General features: G+C 38.1%; 2 protein-coding genes across 3 annotated transcripts; one reads left to right on the top strand and one right to left on the bottom strand.

Annotated features, from left to right (window-relative positions):
- Positions 1 to 66: 66 nt before the first annotated feature.
- tcerg1a (transcription elongation regulator 1a (CA150)) lies at positions 67 to 23,927 on the bottom strand. 2 transcript variants are annotated; one of them, XM_048175936.1, is made up of 21 exons: positions 23,775 to 23,927; positions 23,170 to 23,374; positions 22,883 to 23,047; positions 19,615 to 19,900; positions 18,851 to 19,087; positions 17,565 to 17,627; positions 16,822 to 17,019; positions 14,000 to 14,109; positions 13,835 to 13,923; positions 13,464 to 13,624; positions 13,120 to 13,198; positions 12,124 to 12,259; positions 10,945 to 11,034; positions 10,697 to 10,815; positions 8,818 to 8,968; positions 6,832 to 6,996; positions 6,355 to 6,537; positions 2,170 to 2,349; positions 1,974 to 2,057; positions 1,714 to 1,814; positions 67 to 1,181 (listed from the first exon to the last, which is right to left on the bottom strand). In XM_048175936.1, exons 1-21 carry the CDS (start codon positions 23,819 to 23,821, stop codon positions 980 to 982), a joined length of 3,051 nt encoding a protein of 1,016 aa, XP_048031893.1. In that variant the 5' UTR covers positions 23,822 to 23,927; the 3' UTR covers positions 67 to 979. The 2 variants fall into 2 exon arrangements, with proteins under 2 accessions (XP_048031893.1, XP_048031894.1); XM_048175937.1 differs by lacking the exon at positions 17,565 to 17,627.
- Positions 23,928 to 24,265: 338 nt separating this feature from the next.
- On the top strand, positions 24,266 to 26,223 carry exosc3 (exosome component 3). Its single transcript, XM_048175938.1, has 4 exons — positions 24,266 to 24,549; positions 24,919 to 25,068; positions 25,172 to 25,323; positions 25,716 to 26,223. Exons 1-4 carry the CDS (start codon positions 24,319 to 24,321, stop codon positions 25,921 to 25,923), a joined length of 741 nt encoding a protein of 246 aa, XP_048031895.1. The 5' UTR covers positions 24,266 to 24,318; the 3' UTR covers positions 25,924 to 26,223.
- The last annotated feature ends 1,759 nt before the right edge of the window (positions 26,224 to 27,982 follow it).

Raw genomic sequence — 27,982 nt, 5'->3', positions numbered from 1 at the left:
GCTATGAGCTGTTCTACACATATTTGTGCAAACACACCCACAAAATGTAAAATCCAGTCACAGAAGTTAAAAAAATGGGTTGCTTTTATTCAACTTCAGCTGTACATAAAGCAAGTCCGAAAAACAATATCTTTTTAAGAAACATCTGAACAATTAAATTAAACCGTAAGACCAGTTGACATGGCCAACTGCCAGTGCTCATACGGTCAGTCATAACACATTGTAAACGAACTAATACATATTATTCATACATATTCATCATCTAGAAACATCTTACATGTTAACCCAACAGTCAGTTAAAATGACAAATACACAGAGAGGCTTTCATAATTCTTGAATATCCCTGTGGGTGACTAACGTCACCAAAAAATGTTCACAAAACTGGGAGGAACTCCCAATTTCAACAAATCACAGTTTCTAAACAGTTTGGAGCAAAAGGTGTGACACGTGAAACTAAATTGATGTTCGTGATTTGAGACCGCAGAAGGTGGCTGGAAGAAAAAAAAAAAAAAGGGTCGACAGGCACCAGGTGGTGATTACCTCCAGTAGACGTTCAGGACGGTTACCCAAACACAAGATAGATTCTCTACAATCTCCATTTAGCATCTAACGTGGATTTAACCCCTTAGACTGGACGGACAAAGTGTTTGTGTAACACAGAATAAGGACATGAAAACACTGACTCGTTATGGAGATGACCTGGAAATGCATCAAAAAACAAACAAAAAAAAAACTTCCAGTTGGTCCAAATACTTATTCCGTGTCTTATACTCAGCTGATTTGATTGGTCATCAACCCATGATGTTCTTTATGGCATGAGCTGGGGGCAAGTGGGTCTGTACCATTCACTTTCAAAGGTTTGACAAGTAGAACCTTTGGACTGGAGTGATTTATCTTTACGTTTCTGAGAGTCTATGATGTGAGCGTTGGTAGTGTGGGCCCAAGGTGTGGGAAAATTATCTGGGAGGTGTGTATGGTATCATTTAGTGGAGCGCCGAGCAGGTTCAAAGGCAGTGGGAGGAGGAGGTGGTCCCCTGCGATCCAGTTCCTCCACGTAACCCATGAGGAGTTTGTGCCTCTCTTCTGACATACAGTCCAGAACCAGGTACCTTTTATCCTTTTGCAAGATCTTCTCAATGTCCGACAAGTGCTGCTCTGACTCCTGCATCAACTTACGTGACCTGAAGACACAAAATTAAAATTACATTTCAAGACTTAACTCAAATCATTCAACTTGTTGAGGAGATTGTGCTATTACTTTTGTAACCAGACTTTAGACTTACGGTTTTACCTGATGGGTGGTAAAACTGGTGGGGAAAAAAATCCGATAGACACATATCATAGATTTGCAGGTGGGCTCTATTGGCCTACGCTAATAAATAAACACCAAGCAGCCACTCATAAAACCCTAGCAACTGCATATCTCCCTGCTAAAATACTTCCACAACACCTTAACAGTAAGTGGCATGCCTTTGGGCAGGCAACTTCTTTTAAATTTTGACCTACACTTTCTTCAGAAAATGAAAAAACTTAGTTCTATTTATTAAATTACAACAGTATTGGCATTATTGTAAGATGAAATACTAAGAACATTAACTGTTTTCTATTACATAAAAAAAAAAATCATTGGATTTATATAGGATAGAATTATTTAATGATTCCTAGAAATGCCCCATAATTTCATAATCATATACAGTATTTGAAGCTTCTTACTTGTAGGTGATGAACTTGGTCTCTTTCAGAAGAGTTCTGAAGTCTGCTTTGGCTGCGATGTACTTGTCTTTGATGTAATCACCAAACTCCCTCTGTCGTTTCTATGGTGAAAAGGTGAGCAGCAGGTACAGAGACTTACTATACAGACTTGCTATGAAGACTTACTATAAAGACATAACTATATAGACTTACCATAAAGACTTTTTGACAAAAGGAGTACAACAATTTCAAATAGTTCAAGAGGCAAAGACAGGCCTTACTCTATCACTGCTTGAAAACTTGATGCATCTCGGATCTTCTTTAATGAGCTTCTTCACTTCCTTCCATGAAGTCATCAAAGTGATCTGATGTAGATGAAGAAATGAGTCAGCTGAGTAGGCTGAATACAATAGATTAACTGAGAACAAACTGAGTTAGACATGTGGCCCAAGACATGGTGTCAGGGCACAGGTGTACCGAGGTTGTCTCATCCAGAAGTTGGCGAAATTGCTCCTTTTTCTTCTTTGCAAGGGCCTCGATGTGTTCGTTGAAGAGCCTCTCCTTCTCATCCCTCTCCAACAATGAGGATGACTCCCAGCGGTGATCCTTCCTCAGGGTACGACGCGTCTCTGACCAGGTAGCATCAGGTGTCTTTACCTGTCACATGAAGCATACAATTTTCAGTGACAATTTTACGATATTAGATTTAAGATTAAGGATATATATAAATAATGGTGATGTTTTAACCACTCTATCATATTACTTACAAATACAGTGGCTTGCAAAAGTATTCAAACCCCTTAATTTTTTCAAACCCCAAATTTTATGTTGCTGCCTTTTTAAACTACTTTAAATTACTTTTTTTTACATTAATCTACACTCCATATATTATGACAAAGCAAGAAAAGATGTGCGATAACACTGCAAATTTATTAAAAATAAAAAAACTGAAATAATTACATTGCTTAAGTATTCATACCCTTTTCTGGCACTTTTTCCAATTTTGCTTGTAGATGTTAGTACACTTCGAGTAGAGTTAACCTGTGGCAAATTCAATTGAATGGGTATGATTTGGAAAGGCACACACCACTCAATAAAAGGTCTAACAGCTGAAAATGCATATCAGAGCAAAAACCAAGCCATGAGGTCAAAGGAACTGCCTGTAGAACTCAGAGTAGAGCTGGACGATTATGACCTAAAAATCAAAATTTCGATTAATTGAACATTTGACCTCAATTACGATTAATGAACGATTATTTTGTTTTTGTTTTGCCCTTATAGTTCACTGACAAGGTTTGTACTGTAAATATGCTTGACTTTTAAAGTTGGGATATTCTTTTTTTCCTAATGAAAGAGTGCTCCAACTTAACAGCTCACTTTCAGCAGTTATTGTGTCTACGTGTCGTAACAGTTCTTACAGATTTCTGCTCGTTGTAAATCAAATACAGATAAATTAGCACAGTACCAGTAAATTTATTTTAATGCATTAATGAGAGCGATTGCATGTGTGAATTAGTCATACCTTCTCTACTATTTGTGAAGCTGTGGGTTGTAAGTTGTTACTTCAAAAGAAGCAAATATATATACTATAAGTTTTGCGTTTCTAAACAACTTTACTGATAAATCGCAGGACAATGTTGACAATGAGTTTCTGCGTGCAATCTTCATGTGATGCGCAGCTGCTGTCTGTATGAGTGTTCATGTGACAATGTATTAGCGCAGTAGCTCAATATAATAATACACATCAGAGGGTCTAAAATTGCATGAATGTCCAAACTGGAAAGCCTTAAAACACATACAACTGACAAAGTTTAGTGAAGACTAAAACGAAAGTGATCTCACTGAGGGCTCACGCTATCTGACTGTTCACTCAGCGCTTCAGAGTCAGTTCGCATCGGTGTTGATTCTATGGCACTGACTGGACGGGGCGGAGTTACGGGACGACACACACGGTAGTGTTTTTAAGGGGAAAGTATTAACAGAATTTAAAAAATGAAATAACCGACATGGGAAAATGACGTCGGTTCTAGGTTCTAAATTTCGGTTTCGATTAATCGTCCAGCCCTATCTCAGAGACAGAATTGTGTCAAGGCACCGATCTTAGGAAGACTACAAAAAAATCTGCTGTATTAAAGCTTCACAGAAGCATGTAGCCTCCATAATCCTTAATGGAAGAAGTTTGGAACAACCAGGACTCTTCCTAGAGCTGGCCTCCTGACCAAACTGAGCAATCGTTGGAGAAGGCCTTGGTTAGAGTGGTGACAAAGAAGCTTATGGTCACTCTGGTTGAGCTACATCAACATATATGGAGATGGGAGAAATTTAAAGAAGGACAAACATCACTGCAACACTCCACTGATCTGTGCTTTATGGCAGAGTGGCCAGACTCAAGCCTCTTCTCAGTGAAGACACATGAAAACCCACTTGGAATTTGCAAAAAAGCACCTAAAGGACTCCCTCGGACTGTGAGAAACAATATTCTCTGGTCTTATGAACCTCAGTTCCAAGCATCATGTATAAAGGAAACCAGACACTGCTCATCAGTGGCACAATCCCATCCCAACTGTAAACTGTGGTGGTAGCAGCATCATGCTGTGGGGCTGTTTTTCAGTGGCAGGGACTGGGGGACCCTTCAGAGTAGAAGGAAAGCTCAATGCAGCAAAATATAGAGTTAGCCTTAATTAAAACCTAGTCTGGAGCACTCAGAACCTCAGGATGGGCAGAAGGTTCACCTTCCAAAAGGACAATGATCCTAAGCACACAGCTAATAAAATGCAAGAGTGGCTTATGGACAACTCTGTGAATGTCCTTGAGTGGCCCAGCCAGAGCCCGAACTTGAACCTAGTCAAACATCTCTGGAGAAACCTAAAAAAAAATGGCTGTTCACTGACAGTTCCCATCCAACCTGAAAGAGCTTGAGAGGATCTGAGGAGAACAATGGCAGAAAATCGCCAAATGCAGATGTGTCACATCATACCCAAAAAGACTTGAGGCTGTAAAGGTGCTTTAAAGGTGCCCAAGAATGCTTTTTCACAAGATGTAATATAAGTCTAAGGTGTCTCCTGAATGTGTCTGTGAAGTTTCAGCTCAAAATACCCCATAGATTTTTTTAAATACATTTTTTTAACTGCCTATTTTGGGGCATCATTAACAATGCACTGATTTACACTCGGTGCCGCCCCCTTAAATCGCATGCTCCCTGCCACATGAGTTGTCGACTATATTACAGCGCATTTACAAAGTTCACACAGCTAATATAACCCTCAAATGGATCTTTACAAGATGTTCATCATGCATGCTGTATGCATGCTTCGAATTATGTGAGTAAAGTATTTATTTGGATGTTAAAGTTTTAGTGAATTTGAGGCTGTCCTCTGTGGCTAACGGCTAATGCTACACTGTTGGAGAGATTTATAAAGAATGAAGTTGTGTTTATGCATTATACAGACTGCAAGTGTTTAAAAAATGAAAATAGCGACGGCTCTTGTCTCCGTGAATACAGTAAGAAACGATGGTAACTTTAACCTCATTTAACAGTACATTAGCAACATGCTAACGAAACATTTAGAAAGACAATTTACAAATATCAGTAAAAATATCATGTTATCATGGATCATGTCAGTTATTATTGCTCCATCTGCCATTTTTCGCTATTGTTCTTGCTTACCTAGTCTGATGATTCGGCTGTGTGCAGCTCCAGACGTTAACTGGCTGCCCTTGTGTAATCCCTTTCATAATGTTGGGAACATGGGCTGGCATTATGCAAATATTGGGGCGTACACCCCGACTGTTACGTAACAGTCGGTGTTATGTTGAGATTCACCTGTTCTTCTGAGGTCGTTTAAACAAATTAGATTTATATAAGAAGGAGGAAACAATGGGGTTTGAGACTCACTGTATGTCTTTTCCATGTACTGAACTCTTGTTATTTAACTATGCCAAGGTAAATTCAATTTTTTAATCTAGGGCACCTTTAACTAAGTCCTGAGTTAAGGGTTTGAATACTCATGCAATGTACTTATTTCAGTTTTGTTTTTTGTTTTTTTATAAATTTGCAAAGTTGTCACAGATCTGTTTTTTTGCTTTGTCATTATGGTGTATGGAGTGTAGATTAATGTTATTTCGTCATTTAAAGTAGTTTAACATAAGGCAGCAACATAAAATGTGAAAAAATGAAGAGGTTTGAATACTTTCACAAGACACATATAAGATATGTGTCTTGTGAAAGTATTCAAACCTCATATATATATATTATATATATAAAAAATGTAAATATATAAATAAAATTAATCAAACGTTAGACAAATAAAATCTATACAGTGGGGTCTAAAAATGTAAGACCACAATAGAAATCTGGGATTCTAAATCTAACTTAAATCCAAAAATAAATTAAGTTGCTGATAATGTAATAAATATAATATATATATATATATATATATATATATATATATATATATATATATATATATATATATATATATATATATATATATATATATACACACACACACACACACACACACCAAATACAGTGTAAATACACCTGATATAACTTTATACAAGCACTAGTGAAAATTTTCCAATTTAGAATTTTCTATATTATTGTATAAGATATTCAATCTGGCATCATGACATTAAGCCCTACTTGAACACTTTTATTACCATATCAGACATGAGTGCTTTAAAATGCTGGACGGCCTCCTCCCTCTTGTGTTGCTCTCTCTCACGGTCAATCTCTTTGGTTTGCTCTGAGCGGAATCTCTGCACCATCCGCTCTCTTTCCCTCAGACTGGCCTCTATCCGGGCCTGTTTCTCTAACTCTTTCTCTTTCTCAGAGTTTGGATTCTGGGGGAGAATCAAGATCAATGATCAGAAAAAAATTCACAAAAGAAATTACATTCATCACCAGACACAAAGTAAATGCTTATAAATGTTTTGAAGTGAAGTGAAATGAAAAGTATTGAGTTGTGAGTACATGTTTGTCATTACAAATGTCTTTTATCCATTCTGTAAAAGTACTTATGCTCTAAAGCCCTACATTTTCATGCATCTCTGAATGGTAGTTTTCACTTATTGTCTACAAAATAACAGGGTTGGGCTGGCATCAAACATGGTATAAAGTGAAGCTGCTTCTCTAACCTTGGCAAGACGCTCGACGTAGTTCTTAAAGAGTTCCTCTCGAACTGCAGAGGTTTCCACAGCCTTGTAGCGAGGGTCAGTCTCCATCTTTTCCTTCACTTTGCTCCAGCGCTGCTGACCATCCACATGGTAATCTGACAGGAGCTCAAAAAAGTCTTGCTTGACCTTAAAGAAAACCATAGAAACATGCATAGGGTAAGGGGGCTTAAGGCATAGTTCTTTTTTGTTCTTTGCTTGCTGGTAAAAAGAAGTTTGAAATACCTGAGCAGAGGTATGTTTACCAACATCTCGATGTCGCCCATGCTGCTGTGAGCATCATTGAGATGAATATGTAAATATGTGCTACGCCAGTGTGTTCTCAAGTGTTCATGTTTTTACTTGCATCTGACCTCAACGGACTGAACAGAAGAAACGAACTGAAGAAGATTTCCATGTCAAAGAAGGTGGAGCCCCAGAGCACCAAAATCACATCAATTTATTCTTTGAAAAGTATATCGGGGGCTATAGTGGTTCAATTTCAATTTCCATGACCTATTACCATTTTTACTATTGCCACCAAATACTATATATACATTTTTAAAAGTTGCTTCATTAATAGGTTATTCTTCAAAATTACTCCAAGCCCAACAAACCCCAACAAAAGTATACTATGGTGGCCTGATTTTGGCCAACTATGACATAGTGGGTCATGGACATGTCCACAATAAGTGTGCAGGCATGCAGGTTTGATTATGGCCTGTGTAGATCTAGGCTGGCAGGCAAAAGGATTGGGGTTTAAATCCCACATGGGATGACAACTTATTATCACCCACCACAATGGAACCGTTGAGCATGGAAAGTCTGTTAAAGGATTACTTGCATTACTTGTGTAATATTTTGTTGGAGAATGAGACATTTTGAGTACTTCTGAATTATACCTTTACATATATCCAAGGCCAGTGATTGAGTCACTGCTGCCACCGGCAACTGCAGTAGCCCAAAAATGTGACTAAAATGACATCTGATCATTAGCCGCGTTTCCACCGCAGAACTAGGAACTTTGGGGTGGTACTCGATGTGTTTCGACCTCAGGGACCAGGGTCTAAATGAAGTTCCGGGTAAAAATGTCCCCCTAAGAAAGTCCCTGTTCTCGAGGCAGTACTTTTTCAAAGTTCTGGAACTTTCAGGGGTGGAACTTGGGTGCTGAACATGCTGATTGGTTGACTCCACGCAGCTTTTATTTCAACCACCATTTTTAAAAGTCTGTTGCAGTGCATGCAGTAAGAGTTGTTTGCTATTTGTATCAAATATGGAGTAAAAAAAAAAAAAAAAACAAGACAGATGGACCTACGATGAGGTTCAAGCTTTATTAAGATTATATGCGGAGGGCGAAATCCAGCGGACACTGGAAAGTCGCACGCAGTCCTATGTCACCGGACTAATTTGCCTAAAAAGTTCCTGGGACAAATTGTTCTGGGTAATTTCGGTGGAAACGCGGCTATTGTTAATACAGTTTGATAATCACAGAATTAGATGGGCATCCTCCAGTGAACCCCACCTGGTGAACACTCCCTCCTAACCTATGGCCCCCCCACACAGGTGACATTTCACTGGCATTAATGTTTGATGGCTGACCTTTAGCTGCCAAAGGCAATCAGCCCAGACTTTCTGCACTTAACCCTAGCCACAGAGACTGACAGTGTTCAGACCAATCGCCAGGGCAGATTACAGCTCATGAACAACTAATAGACACTCGCAGCCTCTTAGTCTCAGCCTATGAGTGCATTCATCTGTGAACATGCAGTGTGTTTTAAAAAGTTACCAAGAGATATTCAAAGTGTAATGTTTTGGTAGATGGTCCTATTTTTTCTTTGTGTACCCATTGAGCACTTGTTTCTATTGTATTAAATGTCAGTTAAATAACAAGGCCCACTTCTGAATGTTTAATAAGACTGACATCTTTCAATAAAATAATGTAACAGTTGTGTATTAACTTTAGCTCCTCACCTTCTCCCCACGGTTCTTTGAGTTCTCTTTCTCCTTCTTTCTGAAGGCTGTCATAAATTCTGTAAAAATGGCTTCTCTGTCTTTCATCTTTTCAACAGCCTTAAAGCGTGAATCCCTGGCATGTTTGGCAGCAAACTCACTGAACGTTGTTCTGTGAAGAGAAAAAGTGGTCCTTGTTATGTTATGTATTTAACATATGTACAATCATTGCAATGCAAGAGAAGGATGGGCTCCCTTCCCTCTGAGTCTGGTTCTTCTCAAAGTTTTTTCTTTCCACTACCTAAACATTTTACAGTTTTTTTCCTTGCCAGTCACCTTTGACATACTCAAAGAGGCTTTAAGAAACGATATAATAACAGCTTGTGAAAAGAGCTATACAAATAAAAACAACTTAACTTTGATTGTGATTGTGGCAAAACTGAGCCCTTATCAGGTTAACGCTGAATTAAGATTGCCAATCAGTTAAATCTTTTTAATCAAATCAATTACATCAATTAATCAAATCAGTTTCCACAAACATATTAAAGGATTAGTTCACTTTCAAATGAAAATTACCCTCCCTCAAGCCATCCTAGGTATATGTGACTTTCTTCTTTCTGATGAACATAATCACAGAAATATTGATAAATATCCTGACGCATCCAAGCTTAATAATAGCAGTGAACAGGGGTCACGAATATGAGCTGAAGAAAGTGCTTCCATCCACATCCATCCATCATAAACGTACTCCACACGGCTCCGGGGGGTTAATAAAGGCTTTCTGAAGCGAGGCGATGCATTTGTGTAAGGAAATATCCATATTTAACAAGTTATGAAGTAAAATATCTAACTTCCACCAGACCACCTTCGTATTCAAATAAAATAAAAAAAAAAAGGAACTGGCGTCGTGTCAGTTAAGCTTTTTCTGTAAGTTGAATAGGGAAGGTGTAGGACATAGTGTAAGCTTTTTGAACTGCGAAAGTTTTACACTTTCTTTGTAAGTAGAATATGGAAGGCGGTCTGGTGGAAGCTAGATATTTTACTTCATAACTTGTTAAAAATTGATTTTTTTATACAAACGCAACGCTTCGCTTCAGAAGGCCTTTATTAACCCCCCGGAGCCATGTGGAAAATGTTTATTGTGGATGGATGTGGATGGAGGCACTTTCTTCAGCTCATACTCGTTGATCCCGCTCACTGCCATTATAAAGCTCAGATGCACCAGGATATTTATGAATATATCTCCGATTGTGTTTATCGGAAAGAAGAAAGTCATATACACCTTGGATGGCTTGAGGGGGAGTAAACTTTGGGGTAATTTTCATTTGAAAGTGAACTAATCCTATAAGTTCTTTAATATTTTTGAACTGCCTTCAAAAATGATGAAAAAAGTTTCCTAAGCACCAAATCACCATATTAGAATGATTTCAATAGAAAAATCTAATTTGTAATATTTTCAAAATATTACCGTTTTTACTGTTTTGGATCACATAAATGCAGCCTTGAGCATAAGAGACTTTCAAAAACACAAAAAACAAAAAAACAAAAACAACTTAACCCGAATGCTTGAATGGATTTATTCAATAGTTGTGATTAATTCAAAAACATTATATTATGGCAGACAAAAACATTAAATAGACAAACAACTTGAACGCAGTTCACATAGGACATGTTCTTGTATTCTTCTTATGCTATTTTGTAATTATTTGTCTATGTAAGCATGCAGACAGATGCCCATTGCTCTGCAAATTTTTAAGATGCCACGCAAAGCCCAACATTTTAAAATATAAAACCTTCTTGGTTCCAATGTAAGGTCTTTATCAGAAAAAAAAAAAACAAAGTGCACAACAATATTAACAACATTGGCAAATTAGTTTTATCCTAATGGTGTACTGTTTACCTGACCCCAAGTTTAGCTTCCTCCATCATTTTCCTGAAGTCATCTTTGACCTGCATGATTTTATTCTTTTTCTCTTTCCTCTCCTCTTCAGCACGCGTCTTCACATACTGATCGAACACCTGCAGAAAGGACAGTGGCATGAGATGGAGATGGGCAAATGTACAATGAGTGGGCAAATGTACAATACTGATATGAACCAGTTTTCACATTGTGGATATGGTAGTGGCTAAATACAGTGAAGCGTGTACCTGTTTCCTCTCTTTGGGATTGAGCAGTAGATAACGTGGATCAAATACAATCTTATGAAGCTCCTTATCCCAGGTAGAGAACGCAGAGACCTGAAAAGTGTAGAGAGATGGAGAGAAAAAAAAAAAAAAAAAGTCACAGCCAATTCAACCCCCCTTCCTCTTAATTAGGGCCATTATAACAAGAAGAGAGCGTTCAGTAGGTGAGCCCCTCTGAGTGTGTCCCCCTCCTGTAGCGCTGGAGTCAGGGTGTGTGAGCCCACTGCTTTTCATCCTCCATCCCACCATCCCTAATGAATGACACAAGCCCAACAGGTGGTCCTCAGCTTCCTTCTCTCAGCCTCCAACCCTTTCTTTTCCCACCATGCTAATTGGCGCAATGAGAGAGGAGTAATTAGATGGGGGGTGAACAGGCAGCTCGTCTATTGGAGTGATGACTATATGCTGCTGTACGGCACCTCTCAGACACGTGGGGGTCCGAGGATGAGGAGGAAAAGAGGGGGAAGGGGTCTTGCCTTGATGATGAGACCCTTTGACTGCAAATGTGCCTTTCATCTTTGGCATAGGACGGTGTGGCAAAGGGCAGATAGCTCTCTACTACAGACTTGAAGGGATCTCCATTACATAAATGACATATGCGTTTATCCATATTTCATAGTAGAAACATCAAATCTGTTGCCAAGAGGGGGGGGGAGATGTGAGCCTCCACTGATCAGTGCTTCTCTGATCACCAGAAAATGTCAGGTGAGTATTTTAATGAGGACCGAAGCTTAAAACAAATGATGGGTTTAACCTTTTGGACCAGAAAATAAATATATAAACCACACTGCATGAATCACGCCCAGCCAAATCTTTCATTATGAAATATCTCAGGCATTAGCTAAACAGTTTGTGTCGATTTCTAAGTATATCAGTATTTCATAACGTATTTAATCTGTATTTAAATCAACTGGATTTAAGTGAGTTTAGAAAAAGCCCTAAATATAATATTTGAGGAGTAAAGTTCTGCCTTGTAAGTGTTGTTACGAGCAGAATAATCTCACATGATTCACGTTACACTTATGAAAAAAAAAAAGACACTTTCTCAAAAGTTTGGGGTAGGCATACTGACCACAAACCTTTGAACTGGAGTGTATATATTACATAATGTGCTTGTTTAATTTATTTTTATACATGTCTTACCCCCCGCTCAAGCAGCATGTCTTTAAACTGACTCATCCGAGCTTCCTGAGGTACCACGGCTCTCTCGCGCGCTGCCTTCAGCTCAGCCTCCATGGCTGCCTCCTTTTCTGAGTCGACCTCCTTCTTCTCCTCTATCCTAAAACACAAAACAACTAATTAGCCAGAAGACATGCGTTTGAGCATAAACAGGCCTATTCACATCAAGCCTGAATTTTCGGCATGAAAAACATGCACAAGATGTCTTTGACTTCAGAGCCGTGTGGAGTACGTTTATAATGGATGGATGCACTTTTTTTGAGCTTCGTACTCGTTGGTCCCATTCACTGCCATTACAAAGCTTGGATTCGTCAGGATATTTATTAATATAACTCTGTGTTAATCAGAAAGAGGGTGAGAAAAGCTTGGGGTAATTTTCATTTTAAAGTGAACTAATCCTTTAAACATTTAGTTTAAATGAACATAAATGTATACAGATAATATGTAAGATAAAAAAGATTTGGAATCAGTAGATAAAGCTTTAAAAATGACTACATGAGAGCTTACATGTCCAAGTCTTTGTATACCTATATACTGTATACTGTGTATATTATTATATAAGATTTCTAAAGATATTTTCTTCTTGCTGTGTGAATGCATTTATTTACTTCATATTCTTTAATCTCTTAATCTTCAGCAGAAGAGAGAAATTAATCTTGCTGCTTCTCTCGCGAAAAGTGAATCGCATTATCTCTATGTTTCAAGGCATGTGATTGGCTGTTCACTACTGATGTCACACTTTCATGTGCACATGCTCCATGAACACAGGATCAAAGCCTGAGTTGACAGAGAAAGATGATGATCAGCGTCATGGTACCAACAAAGCCTGACTGAACTGGTTTGGTTGTCTCAAATTGAACAAACCCCGAGTTATTTCAACTAACATCATGGTATAGGGCCCTGGTCTCATTTGCGCATGATTTTATCAAGCAGAGAATAAAATATAGAAAAAATCCTCACTTTCGTTTCTTGGCCTTACTGGGTTCATCCTCAGGTGTGTCTTCTGCAACAGCGAACTCTTGTTCCTCTTTAGTCAGCACTGTGTCACAGGAAACACAAACATGCAACAGAAGGTTTAGACAGCTATTAACAAGCTGTTGAATGAGTCAGACATGGATATAGAACGCTTCATGCTCACAGCTGACATACAGGAGTTTTTCCCCACTTTAGACAACAGTGGTGTACCACAGACACACTCATTTAATAAATACATGAATAATAATCTGTCATTTCTATGAAACAAAATGCAAAAAACTTGATAGGAGAGATATGTACACATTCATTTCTACGGAGAAGACTTTTACCCATTTTGTGGCTGTTGTCCAGGCCTCTTTTGTGCGGAGGTTCCTGAATAGCTTTATCTACATCAACCCGTCCCACCAGCTCCTCCGGTCGCTCCCACATGGACAGACGTGTGGTGGGGTTATAATAGAACACCCGCTCGTCGCCCGTCCATACCACACACCTGGCGCATAAGCATTGGGTACAGGTCAATCTAATACAAAGAGCCAACATTCAAGAGCTCCAACTATATCATTTGGCATTTACCGGTTTGTGAACTCATTTTGAGGGTGATTAACAAATAATAAAAACTTTGTATATTTAAAGTTGTTGATCTGATTTGTGTGAGTCAAACAAATCTGTTTTGAGTAAACAGGCATGAGCGGTTGCCTACCATGGCGTGCCAGGAATGGGTGTTGTTGCAACGGGCTTTGCTTTTTTCGCTGCCTTCTGTTCCTCTGTCATCTCTTCATCTTTCAGCTCCTAAGAGTAATACACAGATGATGTCAGAATCTCTTGTTTATACAAAACAATTTAGAAAACTAGGCATGTTACCAACCTCTTTTTGCTCTTTTGGTGGGTCGATTTTTGGGCTTCCATCTTCCATGTCCATGATTTCAGCATCAATCATGTCAATAGCTGCATCCTTGATCTTCTCACTCTCTTTTTCTGTTGTGGGAACATGGAGACAAGCAATTGTCAAATCTCATAAAAGACTCAAAGCTTTATTCAAGAAAACAGACTATAACTAATGTGTTCAAATGATATTTACTAGCTAAGACATTTCAGCACTGATCTTCAACCCATATTTAACAGGTACTTTAACAAGTGAGAGCAAAAATAAAAGAAAATGTCAATAGTATTAGGTTTTTTTTTTTCAAGTCACAACAAGGGTGATTGCCTCATGTTTTTGGAAGCATTTACACTTGCACAAAAACTCCTATTTTTTTTTTACTCACATCTGACACAGATTGGATATTGTTGTACACATGCAAACACATAAATCCATGTGAGATCCGTTTTTTCTATATCCTTTCAGAGCCATTTCCAAATGTGGTTTTAAATCAGATACATATCCGATATCTGGACTTTATTTCACTTCAGAATTCTATATCTACCAACCCATAAATAAAATTACCAAAAACTATTGTTATTTTTATCCATTCAGTCAAATTGTCTGCTGCAAACATCAATCACAACTTTTAGTGATCAAGGTATAAGTGGGATTGTTACCTTCCACGTATGTTTTGTATTTTGTTTTGTTTTTTTTCCTCCCTCTCTTTTGTTACCTATCTATCGAGTTATTTAGGTTGATCCTGGTGATGTCATGACGTTCTGAAGTCATGACCAGCGTTCTGCCAATCGGTGTGGTTGCTGATCGTTTAAAGGGGGTTTGGGGGCATTCCACCTGCAGTGAGCGCTTGGGCTTCAGACCTCACTCACCTTTGTCGTGCTAGAAGCAGCCAGCCAGCCAACCAACATGTCTTTGAACTGTTAATTTAGTCTGTGGTTTATTTAGACAGCATTTCTGTGAGTTGTTTGATGCACTCGTATAATAGTTAACCTGATGGAGTTAGAGCGTGCCACAAGTTTCACATGTTAATTGTATGTGCACATTCATATGCTGGTGTGAACGGGGTTATCTGTTAACCACTTGATTCGGCCTTGATTGGCAAATAATGATCCCTTTGTTATGTACAGCCCTACTCAGTGTTAATCTCAGCCTCACTGACAATTATTAATTCCGTAGTGCGTGATGGCTCGAACTGGTGGCTAGTACTTTATGTTAATTAGTGTGTAGGTGTTCTCCTCCATTGTATTTTTGGTTATTTATGTAGTAAATTTTAGTTAAGGCATCGCATACGCCGAAGTTTTCGGTATTGTTTCTACATATACATATTGGGATTTAAAGTAAAAAAAAAAAAAACACCTGATTTTTATATAAAGACATTCATTACCCAAGGGTCAACCGTGTCACTACAATCGATCACCAATGGAATCATTCTAGTTTGGTCGGAGATTAATATAAACACCAATATTGGATACAAGTCATGTCTTCAATGAATGTAAACAGACGGAACCAAAAAAAAAAAAAAAAAAAAAAAAAATCAGATATGATCAAAAGATTCACAAAACATCTTAAGGCTAAAAGTAGCTCCTAACTTGTCGATTTAGGAGAAACTCTTAAAAATAATGGGCGTGTCAGTCCTAATTTTAGGAGTCCTAAATTTTTGCTCTAAGAGTATTTCACAAAACATTTTAGCGCAAAAAGTAGCTCCTAAATCTGTGAAACGTTAGGAGTAGTCAAGAGGACTCCTAAGTTACTAAGACCAAATCACAAACAGTCCTAAAGACACTGTACACCATTGAGGCAATAGCCTTAGTTGCTGAACTTTTGCTGAACTTTTTCTTCATAAATGCAATACAATTTTATTTATAGATTTGAATCTACGAAAAAAAAAAAAAAAAATTAACAAATAAATAAATATTGTCCTATTTACCTGTGGCAATGGTTTTCATGAGTTTACACTTACAAATGATTGAATAGAGTAAAAAAAAAAAAAAAAAAAAATATATATATATATATATATATATATATATATATATATATATATAAGCGTATTTGGTGTGCTGTCCAAGGGGATTGAGGGCTCCGAGCTTGGAATTTAGCCCAAACCCAAAGTTATCTCTGTATCCCCAGCCGAGAGTGAAGAGTGGGGTGGCGGAGTGATGCAGAAAACTGTCGAAGTAACTATAGGCGAGTCGGCTTTCGTCTGTGTATATATTCCTCCTCTCAAGCTGATTAGAAAAACTGTTCGAATGTGTAAACTTTGTTTATAAAACATAATTTGTCGCTTGAATTCTACAATCTCTTGAGATGCAGACATCCAAGAGGTGGACAATTAACTGTATATACTAGTTTAATTAGTGACACTTAACCTATTTTAAAACCTTTATGGCAACAATATGGCAAAATTTTATTTTGACTATGGCAACATTTTTATTAAAAAATATTTATTAGAATAGGGCAACATTCGTATTTTAAAACCTTTATTTTAATATGGAAACATGACACCTCATTCTACAATATTTCTATGATTAAATCGCTGACTCCTCCCCCATCAGCCAATCACTGTGTGTTTACTCCATAGCAACGAGGTCAACCCCGCCCTTACTCTTAGCTTAAGACTTCTGTCTATTCCTTAGTAAAAGTTTGTCTCAGCAGCTTTGTGAATAGGTTTTAAGAGAAAACTCTTAGCTAAGAACTTTTACTGCTATTTAGGAGAACTCTTAGTGGTAAGATAAAATGTTTTGTGAATACGGCCCCAGATCTGTGTTAAAACTTGCAGTGTAAATGCAGCCTTTGTCCCAGTCTCTAACCTGTCTCTTTGAGCTCTTCTGGTTTGTCCCAGGTAGTCTCCTGTGTGTGTTTATTGTAGTAATAGGACTTTCCCTCTGGGGTTTTAAACTCAGTCCAGTCGGATGTGCTCAGAGATCCAGGCAGTCCTGAGGGCCCAGCCATCGCCATTTGAGGGGGCATCATGGGTACTAAAGGTGGTGCCATGCCATGGAGCATACCTTGATATAACATACACAAAATCAGGGGAGGGGTTAAAAAAGAAGAAAAAAAATGAAAAGAGGTGATGTCAGAATTGGAAAAAAAGATTATTTAGCCATTATACAATATGTGTTGGATGATTTAATTACTGCACAACATATAACACAAAATTTGAAATATTAAATTAAATACGAGAATAAGGCATGCAAAGACAATACCACCACAATATCACATTAAAACCATCAAAGAAAAAAGGGACACAAGGTAGGAACACATTTACAACAAATCAAAACACTGTTTTATCTGAATTTCTATAGCAATGTATTATCTCTGTTACTGCCTACAACTCAACTGTAACTGTTAAATGTTTTCAAAGGGGAAAAATGATCTACTCAAACTACGAAAAATGTTAAGTCAAAAACAAGTCATAAAAGTGGCATGATGTTGTTAAAACAATGTCTCATTTGTAAGAAACAGAGGGGCCTCTAATCTGAAATAATTACATTAAAAGAAAGCATAGAGATGCACAACAGTTACTAACATGCCATAACGGGGAAGGAATTACCGTTTTTGGTAGGAGAGATAGTCTTTACATAGGGACAGCTGACTATCTGCATCATTGCTACACCTGAAAGAGCGTATAAGCAAGCACAGAGTGTTGGAAAAAACACAAACATACGTCATCTACTACTTCCAGGTGTCAGGAGAATAAATGCTAGATCATTTATGATGAAAATACTACAGTATTATCTTAAATTGCTAATTGATCTATATTTAACTGAATTTAGGCAATAACGTCAGCCTATGTTGCTTGGCAACAAGTGCACATGAAAATGGCAGATTACTGCCATCTATAGAACAATGGACATCACTTCTGCAACACTACGACTTTAATGCAGTTATCACATATTTATTACAATAGAGCTTGCTTTGCTTTGAGGAATCATCTTCTACGTCATACAGTTTCATTAAAGATGTTAGTTAACTGTCATCCAATAAGCAGACAGGAAAAACAAGGGCATCTTTTCAACTCTACAGGTTCCTGTCAAACTACATGCCCTGGATAGTAAGAAGACAGAAAGACAAGGAACAGAGGAGAGAAAGGCAGTTGCATTCAGAGCATACTAAAGCTGAAGAATTCTTAAAGGGATAGTTCACCCTAAAATGAAAAAGTCATTTACTCTCCCTGGTGTTGTTCTAATACTGTATGCCCTTCTGTCTTTTATGGACTACAAAAGGAGAATTTTTAAGAAATGTTTTTCTTAGCCTTGATTTCTCACAACTTGTGTGCTCTTTCTGGATGAGGCGGAGCTAAATAAAGTCTCACCAACCCGCACGACATGTAGCTGTGCACAGAAGACCAAAGGCCCAGGTCATGAATTTTGTTAAATAATGCATACATAAACTGTATTTTGGCTGTTCATTTACATTACAACAGCATTTTGGGGGCCTGAAAACGTAAACTTTTGAAAACTGGTTTCAATGTGCAAGTTTTTGAAAACTATACAGTTACTGTCTCCGTGTAAACTACAAAAATGTGAATTTGTGAAATTGCTGACATCATGCATATTACGTGTTCAGTCCATAGGCGCAAAGTGATTCTTGACAAAGTGACATCGCCAACTACTGGCCTGGCATGAGTAATGCAGTGTTTTTAATAGTTTTCGCAGATCCGTGTGAATGGGAATCGGTTTGACAATGTTGTCGTCCGTACGCGAAAAAAGCAAAGGAAAAAGTTTTCCATTTTTAGTACATAATTGTCGTGTAAACATACCCTTAATTTTTATTTTAGGGTGAACTATCTCTTTAATAGGGTACGACTGATTCAACAAGTCCTAAGGTCAAACTTACCAGGCAATGGAATGGGCATGGCAGGAAGGGGCACTCTGAAGGGTGGCACCATGACAGGAGGGAATCCTGGCATTGGAGCCGCAGGCTGTGGTACAGTATGGGGCAATGCCACCGGCAGAGGTGGTGGCCCTGTAGTCATGGCAACCGTAACCGTTGGCGGATTGACAGCTGCTATTGGGGTTGCCATGGCACTGGGGGTTGTGGTTACAACTGACGGCATCTCCACTACATCAGAGGCTACAGTGCAAATAATTGGGTACAGAATGATAACACTTGATTTACTTCTGATATCAAAACAAAATAAATTAACAATTGCTGAGCTGATTAAAAAAAAATTCGGCAAAAACCAACAGACATCAATGAAATAAGATGTTTTTACAGAATGCCGTTTCTGAACAGATGACAGAAAAGATTATAAATATTTATATTTAACCCAAAGTATACTTAGTGTTTTTTTTACATGTATTCTTACCCTAACCAGACGCGATGCGATAACATTTCAGCGACAAGCAACATGACTATGAGAAGAAAATCAAAAACCAAAGCCAATCCTTATCAAAAGTAGTACATAATACTAGTACTGGGGGTACACGTCATGGTGTCTTTTCTGGTTAGGACACTGTGTATGTTGGACGTGAACATAGCTTGACACACGCGCTCTAGAAAGTTTTATCCCTATTATGTGCACTGTAAGCATACACTAGCTTACTTGTAAAAAACACAGTATTCTTTGGGCTTTAGAAGTTCACTGGAATGACATTTACCTGATACAGGTGTTGGGAGGAGAGGTGAGGCTGCTGTGATGCTGGGAGAAGAGGTGGAGCTCATGGATGTGGAGAGGCTCTGGGAGGTGTGTGTGGCTGTAGTGCTGTTGATTGCAGCTTGGATGCTGACAGATGGACCGGGCCCAGTGGAACCTCCACTGGCTGCTGCAGCCACCGCCGCTGCCTGGCTCAGCATCATTGGTCCCAGCTCAGCCTGCTGGATCACCTTCACGCCTTCAGGCTTTGTCCAGGACGACTCCCTTGTACGTGCATTGTAATAATACACCTGAATAGAGAATAAAAGCATGCAGAAGAAACACGTCTTATAAACAAAGCCACGGCGCTGTAAGGACAGGTCAGTGTGCTCCACCTCGGGGGGAGAAGGGGCACCACAATAAGCGGCGAGGAAAACATCTACTCTGGCAAGCATACTACTTGGTTAACTTAAGTCAAGTGACTTCTACTTGTGTGATGATCATGTGACTGTAGCAGATGTATATTTGCCAGAGTTACTTCCTGTGTATTTACAACTGAGGATGATCGTCTTGTCAACTTGTTTTTATGTAGTCCAGTGACTTTTAATAAAGAGTTTGTTTGAACATTTTATTACCTGGATGTTTTAGACGTCATGAATCTACATAGACAGATTGCAGAAGAGGACTTTAGATCAAACTGTGCACTGTAAAGAAAGTAACAAAGTATTTGTTTATACTATCATCTAAGTGTATCAAGCGAAAAGACAATGCAACAGTGCACTGCGTTTGCAATTTGGCTGGGTAAATAAAAGGCATCATGAACTCCAGAAATCCATTATGCAATATCTAATTGATTATGCATTCATTTCATATACAAATACAATTACTGATAAGTGATTCTAGTTTATAAAGTTATAAATATGTATATTTGTCAAACAAAAACGCATCGCTTCGCTTCAGAAGGCCTTTATTAAACCCCTGGAGCCATATGGATTACTTTTATGATGGATGGACGTGCTTTTTTGGGCTTCAAAATCTTGGTTACTGTTCACTCCCATTATAAAGCCTAAAAAAGAGCCAGAATATTCTTTTTTATATAACACTGATTGTGTTTGACTGAAATAAGAAAGGATGGCTTGAGGGTAAGTAAATTATGGGATCATTTTCGGGTGAACTAACTCTTTAAGCATATTTATATAAAAATATTATTTGTCACACACATATATATATATATATATATATATATATATATATATATATATATATATATATATATATATACACACACACACACACACACACATATATATACATACATACACACAAAAACACACTACTATTCAAAAGTTTTGGGTCAGTGAGATGTTTTTTTTTTTAAAGATTTTTTTCAGCAAGTAAAGGCATTAATATTAATTTTAAATTTAATGTTGTTCTTTTGAACTTTTTATTAATTTTGAACTGTTTTCAGCATTGATATATTATGCTATTATTATATATTATGCTATTATGCTCCATTTTACAAGATGTAAAATATGTCTCTGATGTCCCCAGAGTGTGTATGTGAAGTTTTAGCTCAAAATACCCTACAGATATTGTTAAAATTGCCCTTTTTAAAAAAAACCTTTTTGGGGTTGAGCAAAAACTAGCCGTTTCAGTGTGTGCCCTTTAAATGCAAATGAGCTGCTGCACTTGGCCTAAGAGGGCGGAGCTTCAAACGCTCATTCTCTGGCATCAGGAGTCAGTCAGGACGCACTATAATGTCAGAAACTGCGAATATATGCTGCATGGAGATAGAACAGGTATAGTTTATTTCAATTACGGTTATAACTTACAGATGAGTTTAATGATGTTTATTGTACTTCACACAAAAGATGAAGCGTCCGTTTTCACTCTAGAAAATCACTGTAAGAGCTTAATAAAACAGTGCAAGTGTGCATTAAAATATTATCCATAAACTCTCTCTCTCTCTCTCTCTCCCTTGCATTGTCATCAACATACACAACTAACAGTTAGGGCTGGGCGATATATCGCATGCGATTCTCACTCGCATTTCGTCAGTAAAGCCGGTTCCCTGATTACCGCTAAATCGCCATCACCTGCTTTAAAATGGAGCGCCTTTTAATAGACAGAGCCGTAGTTCACTGATAACAAGCCACGCAAAATCGGGTTCATTATCGAAGTCGATTCATCTTCGATACTGAACACGATTTTGCGTGGCTTGTCCGTGAACTACGGCTTTGTCTATTAAAAGGCGCTCCATTTGAAAGCAGGTGATGGCGATTTAGCAGTAATCAGGGAACCGGCTTTACTGACGAAATGCGCGTGAGAATCGCATGCGATATATCGCCCAGCCCTACTAACAGTAAACAAATATATAAAGACCTTATGCCTTTTCGGGTGGTGCTTAATAAACTGGTAAACTTTATATCCGTAAATCAACTCCAATGAACTGTAATAAAGTGCTCTCACCTTCATTACTGCCGTATCCAGTATCACTCTGGAGGCTGGAGGAACAGTTTACTGATCTATCCTTGAGTAAGAACTTTTTAGCACAACCTCTGTTTTGTATTGTCATTCGTTCACAAAGCAGTTTGGTGTGAAATGATTCCCGCAGACATAAACGAATTTCGACAGAACTGAGGGAGCATTTTTTTTTTTTTTTTTTTTTTTTAAATGAATCAACCTCGTCTTCAGCGGCTCAAATTTAGGAAGTAAGTGGAGAGAGCTGAGTGGATTAATCCATCCAGCTACAGAACACCTAAAACGCTTGGGAGACATTCTCGTCAGTGCAGTAATGGCGGGCTGTGTACAACTGGCTGTGAACTCACTCAGGGTGGTTCTATGTTAAAATGGCAGTGTCTGTCAACATTTGTGGGCAGGGCCTGTGGCTAATGTGACGTCACACTGGAAACTGGTTGTTCTGAGACACTGCTTATGATTTATGGGGATTAAAAAAAAAGGAGTGGTTGGATTTTTATCATTATAGGGTGGTTGTGTACACACACTGCCAACACACATTTATGTCCAAACACTGTGCAAAATAGGTCCCCTTTTAAATAGAAAAAAAGGTATTTTAAAGCTTTGAAAAACATCTTTCTGACCCCATACCTCTGAATAGTAGTGTTTAGGATATAACTATAATCCAAATCAAATGTTGTCAGAACAAATTTTGCTCTCTTAAACAAACAAGAAATAGAAACAAGAACTCTCCATACGAAATTAATCTAACACAAGCCGCCTTGCTTTTGGGAATCAACAGTGTCTTTCAGTCCATTAAGAATGAGAAGCTATACCTTTCCTTCTGAACTCTTATTCTCCACCCAGATCTCTTCTGTAGATGGCAGGGAAGGAGGAGCAGAAGTAGGAGTAGGAGAGGCTGTAGGCGGTATTCCTGGAGGGAAAATCATGCCAGGTGGAGGTGGCATGGATCCTCCGGGTGGAGGCATAAACGGGGGTCTCTTAAAGTGAAAGACATAGATGTCAGCGAAACCTTCCCAATACCCAGGCCTACTCTTTCCATTCCAGTTTACACAAAGTCGAGGAATTACATAATAATCGGCATCTGATATATCATTCATACCTGTAAAGGTGGTGCACCCATGGGAGGGGGCACACTGGGGTCAAAGGGAATCCGTCCGAAGGGCGGTCGGGCTGCGGGTGGAGGACCCCTCATCATAGCAAAGGGAGGCACAGGGGTGCTCAGTAAAGGCTGCCTGCGGGTGGAGAGGTTGGCGGCAGGAGGCGGCGCAGTGGCAGGGAAACGCAGTGCTGGCTGCTGAGCCATGCTGATGGGGCGAAAATAAACGTTAATAAATAATATCTGTACGTTACAGTACACAACGGCTGCTGCAGACAGACTCTAACAAAACAACAGTTTAACTCATTCTTACGAACCATACCCACATCAAACCTTCCTGAACTGACATAATAGACTTCTTATGATGCATTTATATATTAAACCACGTACTATAACATGAAGTGCAATAAAAATTCAAAACATAACAATATAAGCGTTGTTACGCTGCTTTCATTGTCCACGAACCAACAGGCCAAACGAGGCTTAAAAAGATTCAAATTAGCCAACTGGGTAACACTACTCAGTGTACTATTAAGGAAAAAAACAAGACTAAGTATAACTGGTAGTTTGTGTTAACCGGAATATGAAATATAATGCAAAACCCGCACCTGTTAGCGGCCAGGCCAATGCCTTCTGCCTCTGTGTGCTCCGCCATAACGGGAAAAGTATAACAAAAGTCCCCTTGGCTTGACGCATTTCCGTTGGTCTCGTGCAGTGCACGACCGCCAAATGGTTTTCAAACTCTATTGAGTTATGGTTAGCTCGCTGTTACCTTTACTTTTTACATCATTTTGAATTATCAATATATCTGAACTGGAATAAAACTAAATATATTTTCCCCAAAACATGTTTCATCAGGGCAATATTTCATTTTATTTTTGCTGAAAGACAAGGGAACCGTACTCATAAAATTTTTTAAGAAAATGTAGTAAAGACAGGCGATAGGACTACGTCAAAATTATAAAACGTATCCATTCAATTTGATTCCATTAGTAAAATCCCGAATTTGTGTTTATACATCATTTTATATTAGAGAATTTTTGTATTTATTTATTTAGTTAGTTAATAATAAACTTTTATTTTGGAAATAACAAGCGCTTTTCTCGATACCGGAAGTACACAAACACAGGGCTCTCACGTTGCTCTTTTGCAATGGACACCGTACATGCTCGTTTCAAAGAGAAAATTGGTGAAGTACTTTTACCCGGAGATGTGTTCTCATTCAGAATACCTGAATCTGGAGGAGATTGTATTATCAAAACCGAAAAGATAATATGCGGTCCAGGGCTCCGGAGAAATGGAGAGGAAGTTCAAGTGTGTAAAAGTGGAATTTTGCGCCATAAACAGCCAAATCTGTACTGGATAGACTCTCAGCAGAGACGGGTGAGGAACTGGACTCACACCAGTAACCCCAGGGTTTATGTGCACTTATTTTAAATTGGTCAAAGTTTATTCTGCTTTAAGACAGTGCTGGAAATTGAGACATTTTGTAATTTTTCTCTTTTTTGCCCTCAACAAATGCCCAGTGATCATGGTCATTCTGTTTTTCCCCCAGCAAATTATCAAAATATGCTTAATATTCAGAAAATGGTCATACTTATTGTTGGTACTTTTCTAAATGCATATATAAATAAAACACATTTATTTGGCCATAATTAAACTGTCACACTAACTATTTTAGAGCCAGATATTCAGTTTTAGTCATCTTTCATCAGGTTTGTACATCACCAGGCTGATCCTTATTTCTTCCAGTATGTACCAGCCAAGGGTGAAAGTGTGATCGGCATTGTGACTACCAAGTCTGGAGATATCTTTAAAGTGGACGTTGGAGGAAGTGAGCAAGCATCTCTTTCGTACCTTGCATTTGAGGGAGCTACCAAGAGGAACAGGCCTAATGTGCAGGTACCTGCTGATTAAAACACTCTTAGACCCCACTTTAATTAATATTTTGCTCTGTTTACATTGTATTATGATTGTACACACATATTGTGACTTTGTTCTGCAGGTTGGAGATCTGGTATACAGCCAGTTCACAATTGCAAACAAGGATATGGAGCCCGAGCTGGTGTGTATAGACAGCTGTGGCAGGGCCAACGGGATGGGGGTGTTTGGAGCTGATGGGCTGCTCTTTAAAGTATCTCTGGGACTAGTGCGAAGGTTTGTGATGTGTCCATGTAATATAGCGTTGTTATCTATATCTTAGCTTACTTAAAGTCAGAAGTTGCGATAGTTTTTTCTTCCCTATGGTGATGTGTATCTGAGTGAAGCAGCTTCTTGAACAGGAAAAAAAGTTGATTTTGTCTATTAACTAAATGGATGTGGTTTGCTATTGCTGTGATGCCATGTGAGTGACAGGTTGTCCCGCCCTCACACCAGTAAACATGTCATCAGAGAAGAGATGTCGCTGCAAGAAGGAGGGGAAGATATTTTTTTATTAAAGATTATGAGGCCACTGCAGTATTCCATAAAAAAAAAAAAAAGAATTGTCCATTATAATTTAATTGAGACTTAAAAAGCTAAAATAAAAAATGTGTTCTTCTTTCCATCAGACTTCTGGCTCCTCAGAGTGAAATAGTGAAGGACCTGGAGAAGATTTTCCCCTTTGAGATGGTTGTTGGAATGAATGGAAGAGTGTGGGTGAAAGCAAAGACTGTTCAGCAGACGCTGATAGTGGCCAATCTTCTGGAGACATGTGAGAACATGACCTCTCAACAGAGACAGACACTTTTCAGGAGAGTGGCAGAAGGCTCCCTCTAGAGGACATCTGAAATATCACTTTTCCCAGAATACATATGGTGATGACATGCAGTACATGAAGTACTGTTTTTCAGTGTGTAAAGCCTGAAAATGTTAAAAAAGAATAGAGCCCACAATGAAAATGACTCCGTTTGTATTTCTAGTTTTGGAGACCTAACAAGTGACTTTGGATATTGGTGTGTTCAGCCTGTCTGTACACAATAAAAGAGAAGTCATCATTTCGCTTAAATATATTTTTGCCTTTGTTTCTGAAAATACATTTTTGTATAGGTAAAAATTAATAAAATCTTGGTGACGCAACCAAATGCAAACTGTTTTTTGTTGTAGCGATTTAAAAAGTTTTCATGATTTCCTTGTTTTCTTTATCACCAGAAGGAGGCACTTTTTCACCAATTTCTTTAGCCAGCTTGTGGTTTTAAAAGTTGCTGCTTTACTGGTAGTTGCAGGAAATGACTTGATGTTTGGACAAAGGAAACTCCATGACTGTAACCAGTGTCATTTTATATCCAGTTACACTTAATGCCTTTTTTCCGAGGCATGTTGAACATTAACCATTACTCTACTGCAAGGCTACTGTGTCAACGATAATTCAGTGATAAATCTGAAGGCTTGGTGTCTGTACTTCCTTAAGTTGTGTTTATTGCCTCAGGATTTACAGCACAATTATATAAAACACTTAAGTCCTCTGCAAAATACTGTATAGTAATATTGTGAAATATAGTATTACAACTTATTATAAGTACAGTTTTTCTGTTTGAATATATTTTTAAATTACATTTTAAAATATGTTCAAACAGAAAACAGTAGGCTGAAAATTCAGCGTCATTACTCCAGTCTTCAGTGTCACATGATCCTTCAGAAATCATTCTAATATACTGATTTATATATGCTGATTTACTGCTCAAGAAATATTTCTTCTTATTATCAATGTTGAAAACAGTTTATTTGCATACTATTTTTGTGAAAACCAATACTTTTTTTTTCAGGATTCTTTGATAAATAGAACATTCAGCTTTTATATGAAAAAAATATCAATGTAAAAGTATTTACTGTCCCTTTTTATTAGTTTAATGTATCATTGCTGAATAGAAGTATTACATTCTTCTCACATTTTATCTGGAGCATTTGTCACTTTCAGTGGCATTTTACCTCAAAGTTATTAGTTCTTGACCCTGTCTGCAAATTATTGAACTTATAACATGGCTTTTTACCAGATATATAAATAAAGGAACACGAAATATTAACATCAGTTGAAATAATTTTTTAATGGTCAGTAGTTTAGTAGTCATTATACAAATATGCTTGACTGCAGAATGCCACGATCCACCAATCAAAATGTGGTATTCCAGAGAGCAGGGAGTGTAGTAATATTGCTTATTTATAGCATTTCTGGTTTGATTAGGAGGGCAGAACATAACTGATGAAACAGCACAGCCAGATGCTTATTGAATGTGGCCAAGTTAATACTGAGATCCCATGGGTTCTGAGTTTGAGGTCTTGTAAATGAATCTGTAATGTGCATTAAGATGCTGATGAACATGGAAAGATGTGTCTGGGCACGTTTTCCTCATTGGTTGACTGATGTATGCAGACGAGCTTCCGAGGCATTACCAGGAGCATGAGAATAGGAGAATATTGTACTATGCTACAGGCATTTTACAAACAGGATCTGCAACTTCCTTTTCAAAATGTAAAGTTTCTGTAATATGGTGTCCAAAATAAACCTGTTTAGACAAGCACTTCTTGAAATTCCTCTCACCTCTTGTATCAATACACTAAGGTGTTTTTCACTTATAAATGTAAAGAGATGCCAAAGGGCTTGCTTTCAAGAATAAGAGGTGTGTTCAGGTGCATTGTTGGCGTGTTGCTATTTTGAGGCAACTGAAAACAACTGCGTCATTGACCAACAAAAAACGTGCTGACCATTTTTTCAACCATTAAACTAGCAAAAGTGGATTCTAGCCTTAGATCGTTAAAATAGGGCCCAATATTCCAAACTTGTGGAAAGTTTCCTTTTCTGTATAAAGCAAGGCTAAGTGAATTTATTGACCACTACTTA

This window comes from Megalobrama amblycephala, linkage group LG23 (assembly GCF_018812025.1).
Source record: "Megalobrama amblycephala isolate DHTTF-2021 linkage group LG23, ASM1881202v1, whole genome shotgun sequence".
In the NCBI taxonomy this organism is placed as follows: domain Eukaryota; kingdom Metazoa; phylum Chordata; class Actinopteri; order Cypriniformes; family Xenocyprididae; genus Megalobrama; species Megalobrama amblycephala.
Note: the sequence above shows the minus strand (reverse complement) of the source record. Positions and strands in the feature narration are given on the sequence as shown.

What these genes read in the sequence shown, in the direction of transcription:
- tcerg1a (XM_048175936.1), bottom strand. Translation starts at nt 23,821, where the DNA reads ATGGCGGAGCACACAGAGGCAGAAGGCATTGGCCTGGCCGCTAACAG. An exon ending in CCTCCCAACACCTGTATCAG is followed by an intron (nt 19,088 to 19,614) that starts GTAAATGTCATT and finishes TTTGCACTGTAG; the next exon opens with CCTCTGATGTAGTGGAGATG. An exon ending in AGAAGAGCTCAAAGAGACAG is followed by an intron (nt 14,110 to 16,821) that starts GTTAGAGACTGG and finishes TTCCCACAACAG; the next exon opens with AAAAAGAGAGTGAGAAGATC.
- exosc3 (XM_048175938.1), top strand. Translation starts at nt 24,319, where the DNA reads ATGGACACCGTACATGCTCGTTTCAAAGAGAAAATTGGTGAAGTACTT. An exon ending in GGAACAGGCCTAATGTGCAG is followed by an intron (nt 25,069 to 25,171) that starts GTACCTGCTGAT and finishes TTTGTTCTGCAG; the next exon opens with GTTGGAGATCTGGTATACAG. An exon ending in TCTCTGGGACTAGTGCGAAG is followed by an intron (nt 25,324 to 25,715) that starts GTTTGTGATGTG and finishes TCTTTCCATCAG; the next exon opens with ACTTCTGGCTCCTCAGAGTG.